This window comes from Neopelma chrysocephalum, unplaced genomic scaffold (genome assembly GCF_003984885.1).
Source record: "Neopelma chrysocephalum unplaced genomic scaffold, ASM398488v2 Primary Assembly neopelma1_147, whole genome shotgun sequence".
In the NCBI taxonomy this organism is placed as follows: domain Eukaryota; kingdom Metazoa; phylum Chordata; class Aves; order Passeriformes; family Pipridae; genus Neopelma; species Neopelma chrysocephalum.
In genome coordinates this window covers 10,461,750-10,482,480 of record NW_020897809.1, presented here as the reverse complement: position 1 = coordinate 10,482,480, position 20,731 = coordinate 10,461,750, and the positions used below count along the sequence as shown (strand labels likewise).

Here is a 20,731-nt window from a genome sequence, read left to right as displayed (position 1 = left end):
GTATTTGGTTTTACCAAGCCGTATTTTTGTTTTAAACAAATTAACAGTTGACATGAAAAAAAAAAAAAGAGCAGCTCTCTTGGTGGAAAGCAAAAAGCGCAAAACCTTTCTTTCCCTTCCTGCTCTCCTCAAGTCTCCCTGGTCCATGTGGAATTAAATAATCAAGGGTAGTGTTTTTACATTGCTCTGCCTGTTTTGACCCACACTGGCTGAAGGCGGGACTTGCAGCATGTGGGAACTGTTCCCATTCCTCTTCCCATTCATGTTCCCATCCCTGTTGCCATCCATGTTCCCCACACCAGTGGGGTGGCGTTGGGACCCGATGCCCATGGCATGTTCGCATGTGTCTCGCGTCCGTGTGCGGGCGGGACGAGCTGCGGGGCTGCTGCTTCACAAGGAGGGAGTGGGATGTGCCAAGCCCTGGTCACCCAAAAATTGGAACTGTGTGTGGAGTGGCTGTGTATCGTCTTTGACAGGTTGCATCTGAAGGAGCTGGTTGCTCCTGTGGTCAGCTCCCATCGTGGCTGAGGTGCTCCTGGTGGGTCAGTAGAAGCGGGTTTATGAGTACATGGGGGTCACCAGAGCCCAGACCCCATTTAAATTGGTGCTGTGTTCACCCATGTTTGGGCAAGGACAGGAGAAAATGCTTAACTCTGTTGTCCTGAGCTCAGACACAGCCCTGCAACCCTTTGCCCCTCTCACCTAACCCAGCAAAGCACCACAGCCGTGGGGTCTTTTGGATCGTTTGGTTATATTTTCCAAGGACATTTTAGGTACTAACAACCTTTTTAATAAGAAAGAGAAGAGGAATGATCAAAAATGGTATTTATGATGTCGAGTTAGAGTTGGACCTGATTTTGTTCCCTCTTCCCCCAGTGTGGCAGGGGAGCAATCCTCTTAGCTGCAGAGTTTCTTCAGGCAATGAGATTATTAACACTTTCGAGACCGGCTCCTCCACTGGCTTAGTGCAGCAGTGCTGGCTTACCCCAGCCAAAGCTCAGTCCAGTTTAGGGTATTGTATAATGATAGGTACAGCAGTGGCAGTAAACAGCCACTGTTTACTGGCTGTGAACTGGCTGTAACCTTCCTGCAGGCAGGTCCTCTGTGCCCAGTGGGGTCACATTGGAGACACTCGTAGGCTGGGGCTACATCCCCTTTCTGCGCAGTCCTGAGCAGTGCAGGAGCAGAGGTGCACAGGGCAAGGTTGTCTATCATGTGTTCTGTGGGGTTTGAGCTCTCAAGGGATATTTCTAATCCCCACACTTCTGTGCAATCCTGCCCTGTGCTTCCATTTATTCCCCCTTTGTTTCCTTCCAGGAGTAGAGGCTGCAGAGTGTGTTATGTCCCCACAGAAGCTGGGTTCATATGTCTTTTCTTGGCATTTGCCATGATTTCTTAGCTCAGAAACCATCTCTCTTCCCCTGCACCGCCTGCCCTGCTCACACCTGCAGAACAAGGCTCTGCTCTTTGGGAGATACTGGTGTTTGTGGAAGATTATTGTCATATTTCTGTGTGGTCTATGTGTTAATCCTTTTAATTCTGTAAATTAGTCAGGGTGAGGTTCCCCCCCACCCCAAAATAGAGTCATCCTTATTTTAAAAATCTGTATTCTTGGGATCATTGAATGAACAGATTGATTGTGGAGTTCTGCTGGTAATCAAAACCTAACTAGCTTTTTGGCAGTGCTGTTTACTGCAGAGTAACATGACTTATTTACTTGGCCTGGCTCACTAATTTGATAACATTTAAAGCTAAAACACTGTAATAGGGCCCGTTGGTAGAGAGCAATGGTAACAGAAGAGTTTCAGAATAGCATCATAGCATCCCCTCCCTGCATTCCTGTGCTTCAGGGTTTAAACCCTGTGATACTTTGTACACAATGCAGAAGGATCACAAACCCTGTGTAGTGCCAGATAGAAAGTAAAATTTTAACACTTTCTCCCCAGAAAGGGGGCAGAGTTGACGTGCAGAATGGCACTGTTTATAGGAACAATGAGGCAGAAGCAGGTGGGTGTATCTTAAACATGGAAAAATATCTTCAGAGTGATCTTGAGTCTTTTGACCAGTCCTGCAAAATTCCCTTTGTCTCAGGTCACTCATAGGAATTTCTTAGGATCAGAGTTTATACATCTGAAGGCAGTGGGAGTTTTACTTGTAAGGGTTGTGCCCTTTGGTGGGAGTTATTTATATATCTGTGTATATGTATATATCTTTACACACACCCTTAGATGCTCACAGTAGAGGTTTCAACCCATCAGAACATATGTGATCCAGAAAGTCTATGATTGACTACTAGGCTGTGTGAATGCCAACCCTTTCTTCCTCATAAATTGGTAAACGCTAATGTAAAACATAGGGAGACTGTTTCCTCCCCAGCCACACCGAGTAGCACGTACACAAAAGGCTACTGAACGCTGAGTGAGCTCCCCGAGATCTGCGAATTCCAGCATCCTGATGCAGTCCCTAAATAGCGCAGATGGCATTTTTGTCTCTGATGATTAATTCAATATCTTACCGAAAAAAACAAAAAAAATGCTTTTGATATGAGAGATCAAAACACCAAGAGAAGCTCCTAAGATTGCGAGGACCTAAAAAAAAAATTAATTTATTTTTTTCCTCCTTGTACTTCTTGAAGACACCAGCCTGAGTAGAAGATAAGGATTAAAACAGATGTGCTTAGTGCTAGTTCATCTGCTTAAATCTAGCAGTCTCTGAGATCAGTGATTAAAAAGCCATCTCTAACTTTGATGAAATCCACTGCAATGGTAATTCTGTGTCTCTGATCGCTGTCTTATGGGCCTCATGTCTGCCTAAACCGGACATAGAAAACATTTCACTGGAGATGATACATGGATTATATGGGTCAATTATACACTTAATCTGCCTTCTGGGGATTAAGTTTGCATAGATTGACCCCGCGTATTTGGCTTGTCCTTGGCAGTTATCAGATCAGGAAGGTTGCCTTTACCAAAAAGTCTGGTAAGAACTTAATCACGCAGTGATACAGCCCGCCGAGGTGGCAGCAGTCACCATGCTTTTTGCAGAAGGCTGTTCTACCACTTCACTGTCACTGTGAGTGTTCAGCTCCCTCGGTCTGTGTCACAGCCGGGATACCAGACGGAGTATCTTCTCCTGAAATGAGAAGCGAGCCCATTCTTCTCTGCAAGACAGAGATGGCTTTTAATCTTGGTGGCAGAGTGGGATCAGCAGGGTCCAGCAGGTGTAGCAGGGAGGGCAGGGGGGAGACCAGGGTTTGCTCTGCCCTGTGCTGTCCTCGGTGCAGAGGAACAGTCACCCCAGGTCCACTTCCACCAGCAAAGGAGAATCCATGGCTCATCAGTTAGAGGAGCCAGCATCTCCTTCCCACCACCTTCAGGGAGGCACAAGCCCTTGGCTGAGACTCCCAACACCAAGTCCTGTCCCTCAGGGTCAGCTCAGTTGGGTTTTTAGGAAGCCTCAGTGATATTCAAGGCTGATGTTGCATCTGGTGGATTTTGATGGATTTTGATGGATTTCCTTCCCTCAGCCAGGAGTGCAGGGCCTGAAGATACAGTGCAGGACTGTCCTCATGTTTTCAAAACCCTTGCTGGTGACTGACTTCTCAATACATAATGAGTAATAACACTGTGTGAGTCTCAGACTTCAGCAAAATCCTTATACAAATTTCCAGGAGCCTGAGTGAGTACTTGTCACTGGTTTACTGCAGGATCCACAGGCAGCTCAGCATATGTTCAGTACCTACAAATTTGGAGCCTGATGTCACACCTGAGTATATTGAAAAAATACAAAACACAGCTAGATGGGTTAACTCAGCAAGTCCTCTGCAGACACTGAAGCATTAGCTTAGTCTTAAAATCAAAGCTTTTGCCCTCAGCAGGGTTACCCACTTGAATTTTGGCAGCTCCTTCAAGGCGTGCTTGCAGGATCATGGCATTTCTTGCTGGAGCACAAGCCTTGCGTGGCACAATCAAATGCCAGAAGAGAGCCCTTCTCACCCTCCCTTCTCCTCCTCGAACTCAAAAGCCTGGTCGTGAGTCAGTGGAGCTACTCACTGTGAGTTGGAATTACTCACAGGAGGACGGGTTGCAGGATCAGGGGAAGAACGGATATCAGGCTGTGAGCCGGGCTCCCATCTCGTATCTGCTTGTAGCCGCACTCACCGCTCTCTCTTAGACAGACAACAACCTGTTTCCCTCCTACGCAGCAAGACTGCTCATTAGGGCACTAACTCTCTCCCACTCCCATCCTGATATGGCCTCCACGGAGCTATTTCTTCTGCGTTGTTTTTTGCTTTTCTTTTTTTTTTTCCCCTCTCCCCCCCTCCCGAGTGAGTTGTGAAATGAAGACAATTAGGCAGATTGATCTTGAGGAAGTGCAGCTTGCTTTTCCCTCCCTGTGCATCTTTGGAGGAGCCAGAGCCACGCAGCTTTCACTGCCCTTGGCTGGCTCAGCTGGGATCAGACCCAGACCTGGAACTGATGCAACAGCAGGGACCTTTGCTGGTAAAAAAAAATAAAATTGTGATGGCAATTATCAGTATATCTTCTAGGGGGCAAATTATCCTTGTTCTGAGGGGGCGCAGAGTGCACTGTCCTTCTGCAGCCGCTTTTTCTCCCCATGTGCCCTCTTGGAGCCACACAGGAGCAGAGAAAGGAGCTTAGCATGGACACTGCTCCTCATCCTGTTATACTCCCATCCATGAACTTCACACGGCTCCAAGCATGCACTGGCATGTGGCCTCCCTCCTCCCTGTCTTCCCCTCAGCAAGGCTTCTTTTCTGAAGTGCTCATCTAAGTAGGTTCCATTTAATTTATTTTAGGGAGAGTCTTAATAAAATAAGTCCTAGATCTGTCACTGGATTTTACATGCTTGTAAGGGGTTTTTTTCCCCTCCTAAATGTCTTTATCAGAACAGCTTTTCATGTTCCAGTAGACATTTGGTTGAAGACAGTTAATTTGATTTCTTTTCCAGAGGAGATTTTCCATTAATCATTCTAAGAAGGCAGACTGATTGCTCTGTTACGTTAAGGTCAGCATAGGCTTGCTAACATCATCCGCATCGTGCTTTTGAGCGTCAGAGATTTGTGTTTTGGGGCCAGCCCTGAGTGAAAGATCATTTTATTTCCTGGTAGATGTGAGTGGCCAAGGAGGTTTTGGGGAAGAGGGAGCATGACATCCTCCATCCAGAGAGAGCCTTTTTCTGAGCAGCCTCTCTGCTCCCTGACCAGGCGCTCTCTGCACTGTGTAAGAGTTACACAGTGCCCTCCGAGCTGGAGCTGCCTTCCAGCTTCCTCTAAGAAGCTGTAGTTAACTGGAGCTCCAGTCCTGTGGGTCATCGGGGAGGAGAGCTTGGAGGAGCGGGTGTTGCTCGTGAACCCCAGCCCACGCAGGTCCCAGCTGCGTCCGGGGGTGCACGGGGCGTGGGAAGGGCCGGGATACGGGATGCGCGCAGGTGTGCGGGGCTGACCCCGCAGCCCGCGGGGCACGGCTGCGGCGGGGCCGAGCCCCCGCTGCCGGCGGCTTTGCTCCCTCCCTCCGGGCTCTGCAAAGGGCCTTTGCCCAAAGAAATTCGCGGTGCGCACAGGGGTGAGCCAACGGCCCCTGCGCGGACAATGACGAATTGTCTGATTTCCAGCAGCGCCTTCAATCCCTCTTTTCCTTTTCTCCCCCTGCAGCCCAGCCCCACACAATTGCTGCCGCTGCCTGCGCCAGCCAGCGGTGCGTGCCAGATTAGCCGTCCCAGGTCACTTCGTTTCTCTTGATCTGCAGCTCTTTCCTTTCCCAGTGCTCCCTTAAACCTCGCCCTGGATGTATGATATCAGCATTCAAAAATGCTTAGCAGGACTCAGGCAGGGAGCGGGTTGCATCCGGTGTGTAACCCCAGGAATGATACCAGGGGAGCTGCTCCCTCCTGCACTCAGGACTGAGGTATCCAGGCAGCCCAAAGCTACTCTGTTTTTGAATTTGAAGGCAATGAAAGAGGCTGAAGTTTATCGAGTCCCACTTCATGACAGCTTCCAGTTCAAGCTGATAACAAGTGGAATGGAAGTATTCCCTACCATGCACTGCTGTATTGCATCTTATCGAGCAGCTCTGCAGCCAGTTCTGCCGTTGCTGCCTTGCACTAACAGGGCCCTGGAATCGGGACAGAAAAATAGCAGCACTTTGTGTGGATATTGTATTTTACTAGGCTGCTTTATATAGAAACTCAGATTTTAACACGACAGCTTCATTTCTTTTTTGAAAAATGGAAATAAGCAGAGAATATTTTATAGGTTAAAAAAAAGTATTTCAGAACAAGCATCCATACAGGAGTGGTTCTGTGTGTGCGCGCCTTCAGAGGTTTTTATGCAGAGGCTCTTTCATTTAGGAAAAGCGAGGTCTGCAAAATCCTGCAAAGCAGCAGGGCTTTTTGGATTTAATTTGGCAGTTCTCAATGAGTGCTGTGCACTTTGCTGAGTTGTATCTGCAGTGAAGGAGAGAGGGCCCAGCACCTAGAGCCCACCTGAGGTGTACCCAGGTGCTAAGGACTCAGCCCTGTGTGTGCAGGGACATGGGATGCTCCATGCCAGCACAGCCAGGAAAGGCGGAGTCTTCCAGCTCAGGGGTGCACATAGCCAGGACAGGCTTTACCTGTTACGTGAAAGGCAACGTTTTCTGGAGATGGATAACTTGGTGTGTAAACAGGATTGGGGCTGTCCAGTCTCGGAGGGGAAAGGAGGCACCCGCTTAGGTGCTCAGCCTGCAAACCTAGCAGGTTTAAGTATGGGATGTCCCTGGTTTGAGGACATTGTGGATGAGAGAGAAGTTGGAGGTGCTGCCAGAACCAGTGGCAGTGGGCTTCCTTCCCAGATCACCATGAGCATTGGCTCCCACATCCCTCCTGCACCCTGACATGGATCAGTAGCTGTTTGCACATGGGTCTCTCTCGCAGGTTTCTCTGCCTGCTGCCCTCTATCCAGCCCTGACCAGCGTGTGGCTCAGGGGGGTCTCAGAGTGAGTGTAGCAGCACGTGGCTGGTTTGGATTCAGAGATGGTCTGTGCATGATCTGGCATGGGTGTTTGCTCACAGCAAACCCAGCTGAGACCAGGGCATCCCCAGCTGTAGGAGGCCGGGAGCCAGCATTGCAGTAACTGTTTCCATGAGATCCTTTCCTGGGGATAAGGTTCAGGGAGTCATTGGTACATCCACCCATCACCTCTGCCGGGGGTGTGAGTGTGTGGCTCTTGTCTAGGCAGAGACTTTGGTGTCTGGCTATCAGAGCAGACCATCCTGACGTACAGCTCAGGAACACCTGAATAAGTACAAGACATCATATCCCCAGCAGATTTGTTCCTCCCCCAGTGAAGGAGCAGTACCATTGCAGGTCCCTCTCTGGCTGTGTCCCTGCCATGGGAAGCCTTTGCTGGTGTGATGAGAGCACATGGATCACTTGCAAAGCCACTGAGGGGTGGTGTAAACAAACCTGCACCCACCACAGCAGGTGGAGTTGTAGCTGCACAGAACACGTGTAGGTGTTACAGGTTTGTGCAGCACCGAGAGTGGGGGGTGTTAGGGATGAGCTTCCTGGGCGTGTGTGTTTGCTGGGGACCTTGGCCCCACTGACACAAAAGATGCCGATCCTCCTTGTCCTCTCCGAGAAGGAATAAAATTATTCTGGGTTAAGAGCAGAGAGAGATCTGCAGCGAGGAGCGTGCAGGATGGGCTGTGCCCCTTTGGAGGGCAGGGAATTTGTGTGTTTCCACCAGCACACAGCGTACCCACTGGGACCCCTGTGCCTCCCTCCCATTAACACCTGTGGCACCGACCTGCCGAGCCCCGCTGGGTCCAACTTCCAGCCAATTAAGGGTGACGCAGCAGCCTGAGCACACCCTGATGCCGAGATCCCCAAACAGTGGGTGATCTCAGGTGCCATATGTACTGCAAAAAGCGTGCAGCACCTCCACACGCCGGGGTCTGCGCTGCTGCCTTCGCTCTGGATGCTCTTCCCTGCTGGAAGGCAGAGCTCTTACGCGATTCAAAGTTGTTTTGGGGTTTATTTTTAGGAAGAGAGGAAAAAAAATAATGTAATTCGGTGATGCCATTTGCATCCTAGACAGGTGATGAGTCGCTCTGGCTAGCAGCTTAACCCTATTAGGCAACTTCGGGACTGTGACTTTATTAAATAATAATACAAATTATTTTAATATCAAGACTCCGACTTTGTAACCTCCTTGTATAGCTACATTGTCAACGAGAATGAAATTTCATGGTTAAGGAATATAAAATAGAGTAAAAGGCATGCAGAAATCACAGCTCTGGGGTGAATGTGTAAGAACACACTGTGTGTACTTGCAGTGATAGCATTATAGTGGTAAAAAAAAAAATCCCAGGAAAAAAACCTGCAGCCGTTTTACTTCAGTAATAGCTCAGTGCAAGTGTGACCTGGGAGACTCGAAACAGTTTCACGAGGCTTTGATAGAATAAAATCATAACTTTTATTAAAAAAAAAAAAAGACCCTGAGGTTTCAGGGGATTTTTATCAAATTGCTAGCACTTTGCCAGATCTCTAGAATTTAATGTGGACTTTCCTAGAGAGGTTTAATTCGGAAAATGAAGGTCATGTTGCCTGCTGTGAGGACAGCTCACCCAGAGCCCTGCCGAACACGGCCGGCGGAGGGTTCACTTGTACGGGCGAGGTGAAGGCGTAGAGTCCAGTTTGGCAAAGGGGTCATGGATCCCAAACACTGCGGGTTTGTGCACACTGCTCCTGAACACACCAACCCAAAGACCCTGCAGAGAAGTTAAATTAGCACGCTGCAATCTGTTACCATAAGTTAGATTTATTTTCTGAAAGATACTTTCCCAAGGGTGTGAATCTGGGGGGGAATTACTTTTCTAACAGCAAACTGAGGGCTGCCTGAAGCCCTCCCGGTGCTCTGCCCTTGTGTGCTCCGTAGAGCTACACCAACAGACCTGCTTTTGATGTTGGCTTTTGCATACCTAACTTAAAGAATTATGTGCAATAGAAAAGCTGCTTAATGACCGGACAGCGTTATTATCTGGCGTGCGGCAGCGTAGCAGGACAATAACTATTTATTTACTCTTTGTGGATAATGTTCTGTTATTTTCTAGTCTTTGGCAATAGCAAGAGAGCATCTGATATATACAATATTGGTGTGTATCCAATTGTTTGTGAACATCCCAAGTTTTGAAACATGGTTGTGAGAGAGGAATATAAGCTTAAGCTTGAAAGGCTAAAAAGCAGAAAGCCCCACACGCAAATGCTATTATGCACTTAATGAGGCAGGGTTTAAAAAAAAAAAAATCAGCCACACAAGTTGGTTTTATCAAAGAAAATGTATAAATAACAACCAGTGATTCAAAGTGCCTCACAAAGGGAAAAGCAGGGACGGGAAGCTAGCACTTCACTTGTGGCATTCAGATAATAGTATTTACTACACTAATCTTTTGGGCTTAGCAATTGACAATCAATATATTATTATCAACAAGCGTTAACGCAAACAAAAAGCTTCTATTTCTTTTTTAACTGTGTTTCCCTAAGTCCCTTAAATTTAATTAAAACCGGACAGCTCTCCTTCTAGTACAAATTAGAGTTAAAATCATATTAAATATTTGTTCTACGGGAAAACAAAAGTGTCAGCTTGTGCTACCAGGTTTGGCTGCTTCTTTTTTCCTTCTTCTTTTTTTTTTTTTTTTACACACAGAGGGGAAAAAAAAAATACCAGCTACTCGAAGTTAAAATAAAGTCTCTCTCCCTCCCTCCCCGTCTCCCAAGACTACTGTCTATAACATGTTGTTCCTTATAGAAAGTGGGATATGGTGGCATTTGCTTGATTAACTTGCTCGACAAAAGTGACAGCTGCTGTGGGTGCATGTAGCTAAGCTGCACAGCGCAGTTCCGCCTTTGTACATCTGTCAGCAAAAAAGGAGGAATAAAGAGTGAAAAGAGACAAATTGGTCCCAAAAGGCAATCCATTCAACTCAGGAGGTTTGCTCTATTCAAGCACTCGCTGGGAATCTCAAGTGCTAGGTAGCTTATTCAATTTCATTCATTCTTTAGAATGAGCCCACAAGTGTTTAATTTCTTATTCTGTTGAATAAAAGGGGGAGCTTTTTTTTTTATTGGAAGCATTAATTGTAAGACTAGCTGATCAATGCCTGCGATATTAACTCATTGCTTATTTTATGGTTAGCTCTGTGCTCCAAGAGCCTCAGCCACTAAACTTCATTTCTCTAACGTGGGCAATATCACACTGATTTCTCTGCTTCTGGAAAACCCAGGCACTCAACGGTGCACTTGGTCCCCTGAGCCTTGGCCCCTGCCCGGCTTGGGGGAATGGTCCAAATCCTTGGCAGGTGTAAATCCAAAGAGTCGCTGGGTCATTATTGATGCCACCCATGGCTGCGGCCGGGACACAACCAAGCCAGATGCTCTTTGCCTGGGGGTTCAGCCCTGAGCCCACTGCAGGTTTGGCCCTCTGTGCTGGAGGAGGGCTTGTAGCTCCAAATGCTGAGCTGCCTTTGGGTGGCTCTTTGGTCCCTGGGGAAGGGCAGAGGAGGGGGAGTCCATCAGCAGGGCTCTGAGGAGTAATACCCAGCACAGAGGATGGATTTTGCAGAGTAGTGGGAAGCAAAGATGATGAATGTGTGGGATGTGGTTTGCTGCATGGGTAGTTGTCTGCCTGCCATCCAGGAAACTTATGTTTTCATGGGAGAGATATGCCTCTTTCTTCTTCATCCTGTGGCAGAAGGTCCATCCCTGGCTCCTCATCGACACTGGGGACCAGAATGATGTGTGTGCCTGAGGGCCAGTGGCTCTTTGCCCACCTCAACTCTGCCATGTCCTGCTCCAGGGCCACCACCATGTATCTTAAGCTTTTCCGATACATTTGTGTCACCAAGGCCCTGTCCCTGCTCTTCCCCCACTCTCCTGGCTGTGGGTCAGCCTGGAGGACAGTACATCTTTTGCAGCAAGACAAAACCTGGGTTTCCAGAACAGCCTGAGAAATAGCTGGGGCTCAGCTCTGGCAGCCTGGCGGAGACTTCAGTAGCACTGGCTGGGAGCAGGGCAAGAGGCACACTCCATTCCACCACTGCTTATCCACATCCAGCACCCTGTCAGAACTGACCTTTGTAGGAGGCTCTCAAACTGGGATCTCGGATGCTGCCGTGTACATTCAGACTTCTGAGAACATCTCTTTATTTTTGATAAACAAGAATAGGAACTGCACTGGTCTCTATGCATCATGTTTGCCGTCTTTACTAAGTTTTTGGAACTGCCTGGGATCAACAGCGAAAGAAACATTGGGGGAAGGTGGAGAGAAGCACTTTGGTGGCCACAGAAGACTGAAGGAACAAGAGTGATCCTTCCATGACTGCCACGGAGCAGCCTGGCCTTCGGGCTGCAGCCAGTTCCGGTGTACAAAGCTGGCTGTGCTTACAGGGCACTCCAGGGGCGAAGGCAGGAGCACAGGCAGCGCCCAGGCTCTGCTCCCCTTCTCCGAGCAAGTGTTCCCACAACGCTGGCAGCTGTGTGCATAAGGCTGGTTCCCGGACAACACATCCCTGTGCTGCTGTGGCTGCATCCATACCTTCCCTGCGGAGAGGACACCTGCCAAGGGGAGGTGGCTGCCGTGAATGCATGTGACAACACCAAAGACCCAGTTTGATCTCCGAGCCGCCCAGGATGGGGATGGACATGGCTCTGTGGCCTGTCACCTACTGTCAGCAGTTATAAATCAGCACAGCCCCACTGTGCCTTCCACCAGCTGAGCTTCTGGCCCATTGGATAGGGACACAAATGCCAGAAACAGACTTGGTAAATTTTTTAATTTTTTTTTTTTCCTGGCTGATCAAGTCACTTTGAGTGAGGGCTGTTGCCTGAGAGCAGGTTCAGTTTTCCATTGGGAAATAAGACTCCCGTTCAGCCCTTCCCTCTCTCCCTTCCTGCCTCTGTGGTCCCCTCACTCCACGCTGGCCGATTCAGGGATGCTGCGGAGGCGGCCGCCCAGCATCCAGTCCCTCATCTTTGAAACACCTTGAATTCAAGGGTTCATTTCAAAGCTGCCTTTCAGCATTTCAAAACAAGCCCATGTCCCGGACAAAGAGAGGGAGCCAGCCGGCGTTTGGAGCCTCCTTGTGCAGTGTGTGTCACAGTTTTAAATAGATTTGCCCTGCTTGGATTGGTTCTGGTTGGAAAGCGAGTACTGAAATGAGAGGTCATAGGGGAGAGTTACTATGGTAATTGAGTAGTATCACCAGTAGTTTTGCTCTTATGAGCATTAAAGCACATAATAATAGACAAACAACAGTGGTTAAAGCAAGCAGGTAGGATTACTATGTTCTTTTGTCAGAAGTATATAATGTCTTGTAGTCAGTTTTAAAGACTTCTCAACCCCCAAATCCACCCAGCAGTCACCTGCTGAGTAATTTTGTATGCCTAATCTCTAGCCCTTAACTACAAGCTTTCTGCTAATTTGAGGCAAATGGGTATTTTTGACACTAAATAGGGCAGTAAAGAATCCCTGACCTAGAAAAACTCCATTCCAAGGCACTGAGAGCAGAAAAATATTCTTTCAGCATCCTTGTGAGACCTTTGGAATGACATAAAATAGCTTTGACTAAACTGTGCTGCAGCCTTCGATTAATGGTTTGCAGAAACTTGCTGAACATCCCTACTACAACTTCCCCCATAAAACTTGTCACTTCAGATTGCCATCAGCCACCACAACAATAATCATTTCATGCCTATTGCTAATTGCAAGCACAGCTGAGGCTCAGCGGGGTGCTCTTGCACAGTCCCAGGCCTTTATACCAGCCTCAATCTGTTGTATGGCACTTGTTCACACACAAAAAAACTACCAGTAAAGGCAGAAAGAGGCAGAGTCACAGGTTCCTTGTAATCCCTCTGCTACCCTGCTGACAACCCAGCCCTATAAGCATTCCTGGTTTTGTCCCACTCTTTACAAAAGCTGAAGTGACCTTAAGCTACTAGTATGTAAGCTTTTGAATGAAGAATACAGCTCCTTCAGGTGCCTTAAGAAGCAGTGTTGCATCTGGCTTACGAGATTCTGTTTGCAGCACCCCTGGAGTGAGCTGTGGCTTCCTGTAACATGTAAAATATGAGTGTGAACTCAAGGTTCATGGCAAGGAACAGGAGGTCATGCTTCCATTCAGCTCACACCAAAGAAGACGGGGGTTTGCAGATGTTCCTGGGTATGTGTAATGACACCACCTCCCGGAAAGCGCAGGAACCCAGCATAGGGCTGATTTTTGATAAAATGTGCCACACTCAGTGTGTTAGTTGCAGATTTATTCATATCAATTTCTGAAATTTATGTATTCAGAGACAAACTTGCTATTTCAGCAACTTATTGATCATGCTTTTGCATTCAGAAAAAAAGGCAGGGAACAAGGAAGCTTAATGCTTGAGCTGGCTGGGGTGTTGGATGGGCAGTCATGGTAGTCCACTCCTTGGCATGCTCCAGGTCCTCTAATGCCCATCCTGCAGCATCCCAGCCAGCCCATGGCCTATCTGATCTACGCAGGCTAGCACCCAACAATGAGGGTCACTGTGACATACAGAAGGAGAACTGGAAAACTAACTTGAAAGAGGGACTGAATTCCTGGCCATGCAATTACGTCTGCTTGCTGTGCCTGGACTCTGAGAGCACCCAAAAAGCATCTGCATTTCCTCTGCTGTGAGCTGGGTCATGGTGTGCAGCAGCAGGCAATGGGGGCTGTGGTTTGCCTCTGCCAGAGACCTGCTCCCTTCCCTGCTGATGTCCCAGTGGATGTGTGGTATCCACCATGCATCCACCAGGATGCAGCCTCCACAGCCTTTCCTCATGCTGTGCCCCTAGACTGAGTGTGTTTTCCTCCAGGTGACAGACAGGGATGCCAGTTTGCACCAGTAATGTGTGTGTACCACAGTAGGTTATACATGGGGTTTGGTCCATAACCATCAGTGAGGTCTATTCATTCTTTACAACCAGGTGTGAGGAGTTCTCAGAAAATACATTTATAGAATTTACTTTGGTGTGCCCATGCCACAGCTGTGCTGGGGCTCCAGAAATGTGCCTGAAATGTGTTGCAGCCCCATGGCAAGGCCCCAAAGTTCAGTATTTGGGCTGTGACCTCTGCATCTCATCTATGGGAACAAGCCATAAGGCTGGAGCTGGATCCCCAAGGAACCCTGTGTCCCTGGCATGTACCCCTCTGCCCTGGAGGGAATGGCAGACCCCCCCAGGGAGAGCGAGGTGGCCAGTGTCCCCACAGGACCACTCTGTGCTCTTTTGTCTGAGATGATCACATTTCTGTTTAGGAGCATTTGGCTTTGTTTTTGTTTTTTTAATAATATAATCATATGCAAATGTTATCTTCTTTGGTAGGTTAGTCATGAATCAGAGGGCTTGTGCGTCTTATAGCACATCAACACTAGTGATAGCTAAAGGGAACATTTAATTTATGGGCTAACTTATTTTTATGAATATGCAGGGCTTAAATTCAGCAGTTGGTGTGTGCTCTATGAAGTGACGTGACGGTTTTGTGTATCAAGATCAATGAATTAGACTTTGTCTTTTTCTCATAAAGCAGAAAGTCTTTGGAGTAACTTGGCTTTGAGAAAAGAGAGCTCCTTTCATGCAGCCGAGCAATGTGCCTGGCTGAGCCCTTGTCAGCCAGTGCTCAAGAGGAGAAGGGTGTGATTCAGATTTGGCTCCGAGGAGTTTGCATCTCCCCAGAATCCAGCATGTTGAAGTGCCTACCAGAAACACAGAGAAATGTTTTGCTTACTCTGAAGGTCTCATAGCAGCAAAGCCACCTTGCCATAACCCCAGGGTAGAGGTTATAATTTCTGTTTGGGATCTGCACAGCTGTGTAGGCGTGTGTGGCGTGGGACAGACAGAAACGGCGGGACCTGCCCCTGCTGGGGACGTCTCATCTCCTGAGGAGGTGACATAAACACCCGGCAGATCGTTGTGTGGAAGACGAGAGGCGGCAGCGGAAGGACGAGGGCGTGCACGTGTAACATACGGTCGCTCCGTTCCCCTGCGGGTTTTGATTTAAAGAGGTGGTAGAAGGAGGCGTTTGGGTGACCTGGGCATCCGTGTGCCAGCGCAGCCCCAGATCACAACCAGTGTCACCCAAGAACATGGCTCAGTTAAGCACACTGATGGCAGAAAAGCAGCGTTGTGAACGTTAATGATTTCTCTGTTTTACCCACGTGGACCTGCAGCATTTCAAGGCACCTCAGGCAGCAGTTGCTCTGTGCCACCACCAGTTGACTGCTGGCTGTCCTGGGTTGAAGCACTGAGGGGTCTCTGGGGATATCGAGAGATGCTCTGACCCCTCAGTCTGAACGATTGAAAGGTATGAAGCCCCACCAGATCTTCATGTCTCCTGTGCTGGTCAGGCCCACACCATTTAACCAAGGTGCTTCACTCACAGTTCAACCCCATCTGACATCAGGACCTCAAGTGACAGCTGACAGTGCCTGAGCTTGACTTTGGTTATGGCAAGAGCTCCTGCTTGCCAGCCTCCATTAGTTTCATCCAAGCTCTTGCCAGCTTTCCATCCTGGAGATGAAGGGTCAGCGGAATCACTGCCAGAAGTTGCACAACGTGTAAGCACTGAGCAAGAGGTTACCGTGTGCCATTTCTTTGGTGACTCTTCTGCCTCTTTATTTCCTCCTGGTGTAGAAATAGAAGTATGGGAACATCTTTGTTGAAGTCAGGGGGAAAACACTTCTCCGTGCAGCATGTCTAACCTCTGCTCACTATTCCTGGTGAAGGGTGGCAGCTCCCATGTGTGTTACCATACAGTTCAGTGATGTGCTTTGAGCCCACATTTCTGTGATGCTGGGCTGGTTTAGCTTAGACTCGTTTGTTTGCTTTGGTGAGCCTTGTGCCAGCTTGTGGGTGCCAATGTTGAAGGGTGGAGGGTAAAAAATCACAATTACAGCATGTTCAGTTGTCTCCATTCACCTGCTGAACCAGCAGCTTCTACAACCAGTGGGATGAGAGCATGTTTCTGTGTCAGAGACCCCCACCCGAAGATGCAGTGAGGGAGGTAGTAATACCTGTATTGGATCGATGTGAGGCTTCAGGCTCATTGGGAAGGAGCTGCATCCCACACTAACCTAGATAGTGCTCGATCAGGATTTTCATAAACTGGTCTGGTGGGGTTTCTTGAGTATTTTTAACTGTTTCTAGATTAATTGCAATTGGTCTGCAGTAAAGGTTTTGATCTCTGTGTGTAAGAGAGATCACGAGAAGGGTGCGACTGCGCATACAGAGGCGTGATGGGTTTCTGTCTGCAGCCCGCTTTGTAACCAACCCGTGTGCTGAGAGCCATGGGGAGGCTTCTGTGATTCCCCCCCTCCCAGCCCCTGCTTTTCCTTCTCTCAAGGGCTCGCTGCTCGTCTGTGTGGCGTCAGACGTGCCATGTCAGCCCTGCGTGAGCAGGGCGCTGATCCACAGCCCACCGGAGACTTCCTGCACTGCGGGAACGGCAGGCTGCTGCCACACTGCTGCAAGCCCTTTTCACAGACAAGCAGCAAAATTTTCAGCCCCTGGAGGGGCCCTGTGAGTTCAGCAGCTTGAAACAAGCTCATTTCTTTGCTGCTTTTCTATTTTTCATAATTGTGAGGATGAAACCAAAGGATTTCCCACACAGCTTGGACAGGCACCCATAGGTGCTTACACCAGCATTCTGCCCCCAGCCAAACCTTGCCCCACACGAGCCTCCCCTCTGCTCACTCTCAGGGAACCAGACTCGCCCTGTGGCTGTTTGTGGTTGAATTTGAAGATGGTAAGTAGCTTGAGTGTGGGACTGACACACTTAAAGGCAGAATTGTGCTCTCACAGTGGGGGGAAACAGGTTAAAACGTGGCTTGAGCCAAATGCACACCACCGCTGGCAAGTGCCATCAATGGCAAAATCAGATTACAAAATCTTGCAGCATTACTGGTGGTCTCCTATTAAGCTTGCTGTTAATATTATAAAAATTTAAAAGCTCATGCATGGAAATTCTGTGTAAAAGCAGATGCCTGTCTCCCCTCTAAGTGTGTGGCTGGCTGGTGGGGAAGGTCGGTGTGACGGGGTGCTGGGGGCAGCCCTGACATGGTTGCTGGAGAAGTCCTGTCTCTCTTGCAGCAATGGTACACCAGCTCAATGAATGTCGTCTGCACCTGGCTGACAGACCGCATGGACCTGCAGCTCCACATCTACCAACTGAAAACTCTCATTAGGATAGTAAAGGTAATCACCCCGTGTTTTTCCCCCTTGCTGCTGGGAGGAGCGTGTGTGCGTGCCTGCATGTGTGGCATGTTGTCTTGGGCAGACTGTCACCCGCAAAGAAATTAAGCCTTTCATTAAAATTCTTTTTAAAAATTCAGATAGTTGTGTCTAGGGCAGATAGCACAGGAAATTGAAATGCATAGCGATGCAAAATACAGGTGTGCAGGTAAGAACAAAGTAACTCCTTGCATAAAAGAAAAAAAAGAAACTCTCTTGCTATTTGACCCTACCTGTAAAGTAAGTGCACTGAAATTAGCCTTTTTGGGGACAAACCTGCTGATCACACCAATGAACTCCAGTGTTAAAATGGGTTAAATCAATGCAAAAGTTTTTAACACTGTTTTACTAGAAACATTTAAGCCCAACTATGGCTTGTGACTATTGTCAGAATTCAAATTAGATTGTTCTCATAGTTAATTGAAGTTGTTTCTTTTACAATGACTGTATATAATCAACTCTAAGAGATCATAAAGGTGAGATAACATACCCTGAAAGTAGCATTTTTTTTTCCTTAAGGGCACGTGTATGTGTATATGTGTGCGTGCATGCCTTGGACTAATGATAATTATTTCAGTGTGAAATCACAGTGGTTTACATGAAATAATAAGATCACAGAAGGGGGTAAATATATTTTTGATCATTTTAGGTTCTATCTAAGGCTTTTTGGTCTAGTATTTTATAATGTTTATGGTCTTGCGTGCAGTGAACACATTGAAGGCATGAATAAATTAAAACTGAGATGTATTAAATGTGCTTTTCATAACTGAAAACAACAGGCACAGACAAATTATTTCTACTTGTCAGCTAGCTGAGGAAAGCTTTCTTGTGCTTTATTTATACCAATATTACGTTCAGAAGCAGCTACAACAAACCCAAGGACTTTCTGAAATAGCAGAACAGTAAATAGTTTCCACACAGAGCACAGAGCAGAATTAAATGAACAACGAGACCAGAGTTTTATCTCACAGAGTCGAAAAGTTTATAAACATAAATTCAAATGAGAGATGTTAATTGTAATAACAAGGGAAATACGGGAACCATGGAACTGCAACTCCAATTTGAGGTGAAGAAAGAGAGATTTAAGAAACATGTGCCGTGTGCTTATATTTATACTTCAATAATTTCCTCCAGTATCCTGGACTTAGTTTATTTAATCCCTATGCTGTAGGTAGGATTGTTTAATACGGAGCATTCCGGGAACGTGTAATCACGTCTGTGGTTATGGGCAATAAGCGTTCTGCTGCATGAGGGAAAATAACTGACTTTACAGGCAGGATGGACGCAGCCAGGAGCAAGGGAAGTCAGCTGGAGCAGAGCCCTTACCTCTTGCTTTGATGTCTTTTTAGACCCCAGCCTCCCCTATGCAAAGCTGCCCTGAGCAGCCCCGCACGTCCCTGCTTTGAAGCCACCCAGCCCGGCCACCCCGCAAGCCCAGAAAGGCAGGGCTGGAGTCGCACAGCTGTAAATTTTTTTGCCCAAGGCACCCTAAAGGAACCTCTACCATGGCAAAGTGGTGGCCAGTGCATTGTCTGGGGCGCGATGCAAAATGTCCCTGGGGCTGGGATTTCCCTGGCATCACAGCCTCTTCCATTAGCAGCCCCAAGCCCCCCGGCGCAGGGGCACAGCCTGGCCCCTGAGGCAAAGCAGGGGAGCTGGTGTGGGCCCTGACCTCTCCCTGTTGTCTCCTCCTCTGTGCCTCTCCCTGTTTTAGAAAACATACCGGGATTTCCGATTGCAAGGCGTGCTGGACTCCACCTTGAACAGCAAAACCTACGAGACGATCCGGAACCGGCTGACGGTAGAGGAGGCCACGGCGTCGGTCAGTGAAGGCGGAGGGCTCCAGGGGATCACCATGAAGGACAGCGATGAGGAAGATGAAGAGGACGACTAGGGAGGCTGGGGGTCGCCTGGTATCCGTGCATGTACCTCGTCTGTAACTCAGTTAGCCACATTAGGAATTTTTATGTCAGCTCTCAATGCCCATGAGAAGTTTACCAATACAAATGCCATGTTAGCTGTGTGGTAATAAGATTAGCACCTCTCTTTGATTCATCAGTTTCCTAATTTCATATCTATATGTTCATAAGCAATATGGAGCACCATTGTTTAATACTGTTAATGGAAAAACTACATAGAAAACATGCTAGGTGTGTCCCTGTTATTAAAGTTTAAACAATGCTTCATTAATGTACTGTATATACATTGATGGTAAATTGTTGTGAAGATGAGTGACTCGAGTCCTTTCATTTCTTTGTTTCTCTTCTGTGGATGCCAACTGCTTAAAATTAATAAAAAAACAGCTTTGTTTTTAAAAGAAGAACCAGGCAATTACAAATGATTTTTTGTTCTCTCTGTTCATTTGAAAACCAGAAAACAAACAAACCCAGACAGCCGTTTGAATCATTCTGCATCCTTGTTAATGTACCAGGCTCTTCCCTCCAATATGCAGTTAACTCCATAGAGGCTACATCCCAGAGGATTAGTCATTCTAATTGCCACACCAGATTAATCCTATCATTATGGATATATCATGCCACATTACAACTCCAAAGCAGTTGTTTTATGTTGACATTTGCTCCTCTAAATGTTACATTTTTGTTTAAATTTCAAATAACTGTGTATGTACAAAGACAACTTTAATTACAATCTTAGACTATACAAATGTGTTTATAATAATATATTGAATATTTATTTCAGTAGATTGTTACCATAATTTACAATTCCTCTGTTTCACAATGGTTTTTATATATGTCATGTACATTGCATTTTGACCAGTAACTGCATGTCCATCAGTCCCTCCTCCAGAGCTTTTACTTTCTGTGTAAAATAGTGATCCATTTTGCTTTTTTTGCCTTATACAAGCCGACAGTTGTAAAAGTGTGAGAACTGTGGCTTCTCAATAAATAACTATTCAGATGTCCTAATAATAAATTATGGAGTCTTTTTATGTCTGCCTTAGAAAAAAAAAAACAAAACAAGCTGAGATGTAAGAGCCCCCACCTCTCAGAATAAAGGAATTTTCTTTTCTCATGGGTGTTTTTTAGTTTATTAATTAAGAAGATGGTTTCCTGATTTGCTCCCTAAGTCAGGGTGGGACTACACTGCCTGATCCCCAGGTACAAGGGCATTTCTGCAATCGCCTCCACAGTTGTGTCCATTGTTATCTGCACTCTATATCCTGTGATTTGTCCCTGGACATCTAATTGATGATCTGCTCTTGTTCAGCCCCTGTTTTTACGTGGCTGTCAGCCTTGCCCAACACTTACCTTCCTCCAAAAGACCTCATTTTGTATTTTATTTTCTCCCAAAGCAGCCAGTTGCAGCAGCACTTATACACACAAGGCAGGGGCAGACCCTGAGCTGAAATTAAATAACAGCCTGGTTTGATGGAAAACATGTCTAATGGAAACACACTTGAAGTGGTTGCCGAG

General features: G+C 47.2%; 1 protein-coding gene and 1 long non-coding RNA gene across 26 annotated transcripts in view; one reads left to right on the top strand and one right to left on the bottom strand.

Moving 5' to 3' along the window:
- CADPS (calcium dependent secretion activator) overlaps positions 1-20,330 on the top strand; it is a 211,861-nt gene extending 191,531 nt beyond the window's left edge. For all 25 annotated transcript variants that reach the window (XM_027700569.1, XM_027700560.1, XM_027700558.1 and 22 more), the window contains 2 exons: positions 17,157-17,261; positions 19,012-20,330. In XM_027700569.1, the coding sequence (XP_027556370.1) occupies positions 17,157-17,261; positions 19,012-19,191 (285 nt within the window). In that variant the 3' untranslated portion in view covers positions 19,192-20,330. The remainder of the gene's footprint in view (positions 1-17,156; positions 17,262-19,011) is intronic.
- On the bottom strand, positions 18,091-19,119 carry LOC113975928. The gene is made up of 2 exons (XR_003536965.1): positions 19,021-19,119; positions 18,091-18,540 (listed from the first exon to the last, which is right to left on the bottom strand). It is a non-coding gene; the product is annotated as an uncharacterized LOC113975928 (long non-coding RNA).
- Positions 20,331-20,731: the final 401 nt, after the last annotated feature.